The sequence below is a fragment of the Anarrhichthys ocellatus genome, unplaced genomic scaffold, assembly GCF_004355925.1.
Source record: "Anarrhichthys ocellatus isolate YVR2014 unplaced genomic scaffold, GSC_Weel_1.0 scaffold5878, whole genome shotgun sequence".
NCBI classification, from domain to species: domain Eukaryota; kingdom Metazoa; phylum Chordata; class Actinopteri; order Perciformes; family Anarhichadidae; genus Anarrhichthys; species Anarrhichthys ocellatus.
In genome coordinates this window covers 1-3,004 of record NW_022285852.1, presented here as the reverse complement: position 1 = coordinate 3,004, position 3,004 = coordinate 1, and the positions used below count along the sequence as shown (strand labels likewise).

Genomic DNA, 3,004 nt, shown 5'->3' with positions numbered 1-3,004 from the left:
CACACACACACACACACACACACAGCCCCATACATGCATACCTTCACACACACACACACACATGCAAACCTCAAACTAAACGGTGCTCTTGGGCGTGAAGGCGGTTCTTTCTCCTTCTGTCTCGGGTGAGATGTTAGAGACATCTCACCCGAGACCTTTCTAAAGGTGTGAGACAAAGCATCATGTGCATGCTGAATAACCAGTTCACTGCCTGAAAGGTAAATATTACAAAACCGTTGCATTGATGAGTCATCGAGCATTGCCGTGTTTATGTCTGAAACCACAGCTCACCTCTTCCTCTTCTCTCCCCCCCCACCACAGAGCCTGGTCAGCAGAAGTCCTTTAAGAGGAAGAGGTCTCTGATCAACTGGCCCTTCTGGAGAGGCTCCAGCTCGCAGCTGGACGGCCTCCCCCTGTCCCCGACCTCGCCGTCCCCCACGCAGGGACGGCTGTTCGGACGACCCCTGAGCTCCGTCTGCTCTCCGGACCACGGCCTGCCCAAGCCCGTCATGGTGAGCCGAGCGGCGGGGTGACGTGGGCCAGCTGGAGGGGGGGTCACGGGGTATTTTGGGAATTGTAGTGGCAGTAGACCCTGTTGCTGTTAGATTACTGCTCTGTGGCTAAATGACAGAATCATGGATTACAGAACTAGTGGACATGGAAGTGAAATCTCAATGTGATGAATAAGCAGCCCACAGAGTTTCCTCTCTGGTCTCGTGGTGCTCCAAAGAACCCTTTTAGGAAGTCCAACCTGCTGGTTTCATTCCCTCAAAACCTTCAGAATTCTTCTTCTCTTTCTTAATAATGAAAACTCAATTACAGCTGCAGAACAGATCAAAGTCAGACTTTTGTTTGAAAGATGAATCACAAACAAACAGAAAGCAAACAGCTAAATTCACTGAATCCAGATTTCTTTCCTTTTTGGTTTAAAACCTAACTGAGTGACTTTAAATGAGGCTCTTGCAGTGGGTCTGTGGAGCCGCTGATGCTGATAGAGGATCCTGTGTTCCCTCCAGGACATGCTGGTGTTCCTGTACCTGGAGGGGCCGTACACCAGGGGCGTCTTCAGGCGCTCAGCCGGGGCCAAAGCCTGCCGGGAGCTCCGGGACAGACTGGACAACGAAGCCGAGGACCCGGAGATCACACACCAGTCCGTGTTCGTCATCGCCGCTGTGCTCAAGGTAACACACACACACACACACATACGCGCACACACACACACACGCGCTGCCTCGTCACACTGGTTCGAAACCCAGACGATCAGAAAGCGACTGATGTGCGTCCAAAGTCCCGTTAGGTCCAGACGGGATAATCTGTCTCTGCACAGCCAGGCGGGCTGCTGCTCTCTCTCTCTCACACACACAAGGTGCTGCTTTGTTCAGCCTGCAGGTCAAACAGCCGCCGCAGCGCCGGGCCTCCGGGGACCAGGTCCAGGTTTTATACCCGAGCCGGTTCGTCCCACGTCTCTGTTGTGCTTCACAAAAGGACCGAGCCTCCCCTGAGACAAAGACAATGCTGTTAATCAGTCACTGACAGAAAAGGACTTCATGTTATGTAAAAATAGTGTTTTCAGTAAAACTACAGTGAGATGGATGCAGTCATTAAATGATGAATATTGGTCTTTATAAAGTCTTTTTATTATTATTTCACACTCTGTGAAGCTGTTTTAATAATGTTGTTGAATTATTTTACTCCACTAAAGAAATTCTTCGTTGAATAACACGGAAGTCGACTAATCGATTCGTTGATTAAATCATTTTCTCCACAAAGATTCAAACAGAAGCACAACTTTAAATCTTGTGTTTACCAGAAAAAAGCCTAAAGAACGACTTAACGACGATTAGTTGAGTAATGTTGACTTCATGCATTTATTTATGAGAACTTTGGTTCATTTATCTGCTGAAGGTTTTTTAGACTATTCCATTTTATCAAAGTGAAAATACAAAACATGTGCAGCTACTTCTCCTCAGCTGTGTGTATATCGATGTGTGTATATCGATGTGTGTATATCGATGTGTGTATATTTTCGTGACATTTCGTTTCTATTTCTTCTGATTTTTATGGACTCGATGATTAACGCAGACCTTGATGTTGATTCTTGTGCATCCAGGACTTCCTGCGTAACATCCCGGGCAGCTTGCTGAGTGCGGATGTGTACGAGCAGTGGATGGAGGTGATGGAGGGGGAGGGAGGAGACGAGAGGACGCACGCTGTCCAGAGGTAGGGTCCTCTCATTCAATGCCCACATCCTCCTAAATCCTAAACACGTTGCTCAGCACACACACACACACACACACACACACACACACACACACACACACAGACACAATGAGTCATACAGACGTTCCTGATACAGATGTGTGACATGTTGAAGGAGAAGACCTGATGTGTTGTGAAGGCTTGTGGTGGTTCCACATGGTGCTGTTTACGTCTGCAGAGGACCAAACACAGAGAGGACGACGCTTCGTCTCCAGAGGCAACAAACTAAATTCCTTTTTGCTTCAGGAAAACAAAAAACGTTACAAAGAAAGCTTTCGTGGAGAACACACAGAGAGAGAACAAGTGTTTTCATGTTCCTCTTTCTCTTCTGTCCGTCGCTCTCAGGTTGCTCCGCCTCCTGCCCGGCGACAACCTGCTGCTGCTGCGTCACGTGGTCGCCGTGCTGCACTGCATCCAAGGCAACGCCCACGACAACCAGATGAACGCCTTCAACCTGTCCGTCTGCATCGCTCCCAGCATGCTTTGGGCTCCGGCGCCGAGCACCCCCGAGATGGAGGGGGAGGGCACCAAAAAGGTGAGGAGGAACCCACACACACAGGACTGATACGAGGGCCGAGACTAAAAAAAGTATTATCGTTAGTAACGTACGCCGTGTGGGGAGATCATGCGTCCGGTCGTGTGTGATTGTGCACATGTGGATCTGTCTGTCCGTCCACGGTTAATATCCCATACTACTAGACCAGCTGGAAAACATCCGGTGTATCAAGTGTCTTAAAGCTGCATT

The 3,004-nt window shown here is 49.0% G+C and overlaps 1 protein-coding gene across 1 annotated transcript; it reads left to right on the top strand.

Annotated features, from left to right (window-relative positions):
• The first annotated feature begins 6 nt into the window (after positions 1-6).
• Positions 7-2,984, top strand: LOC116380028 (rho GTPase-activating protein 20-like). The gene is made up of 4 exons (XM_031841982.1): positions 7-512; positions 1,017-1,181; positions 2,111-2,220; positions 2,605-2,984. The coding sequence occupies exons 1-4, from the start codon at positions 510-512 to the stop codon at positions 2,822-2,824; spliced, it is 498 nt and encodes a 165-aa protein (XP_031697842.1). The 5' UTR covers positions 7-509; the 3' UTR covers positions 2,825-2,984.
• The last annotated feature ends 20 nt before the right edge of the window (positions 2,985-3,004 follow it).

Excerpts from the sequence above, each read along its gene's own strand:
- LOC116380028 (XM_031841982.1), top strand. Across the intron at positions 1,182-2,110 it reads TCATCGCCGCTGTGCTCAAG|GACTTCCTGCGTAACATCCC; the intron begins GTAACACACACA and ends TTGTGCATCCAG. Across the intron at positions 2,221-2,604 it reads AGGACGCACGCTGTCCAGAG|GTTGCTCCGCCTCCTGCCCG; the intron begins GTAGGGTCCTCT and ends CGTCGCTCTCAG.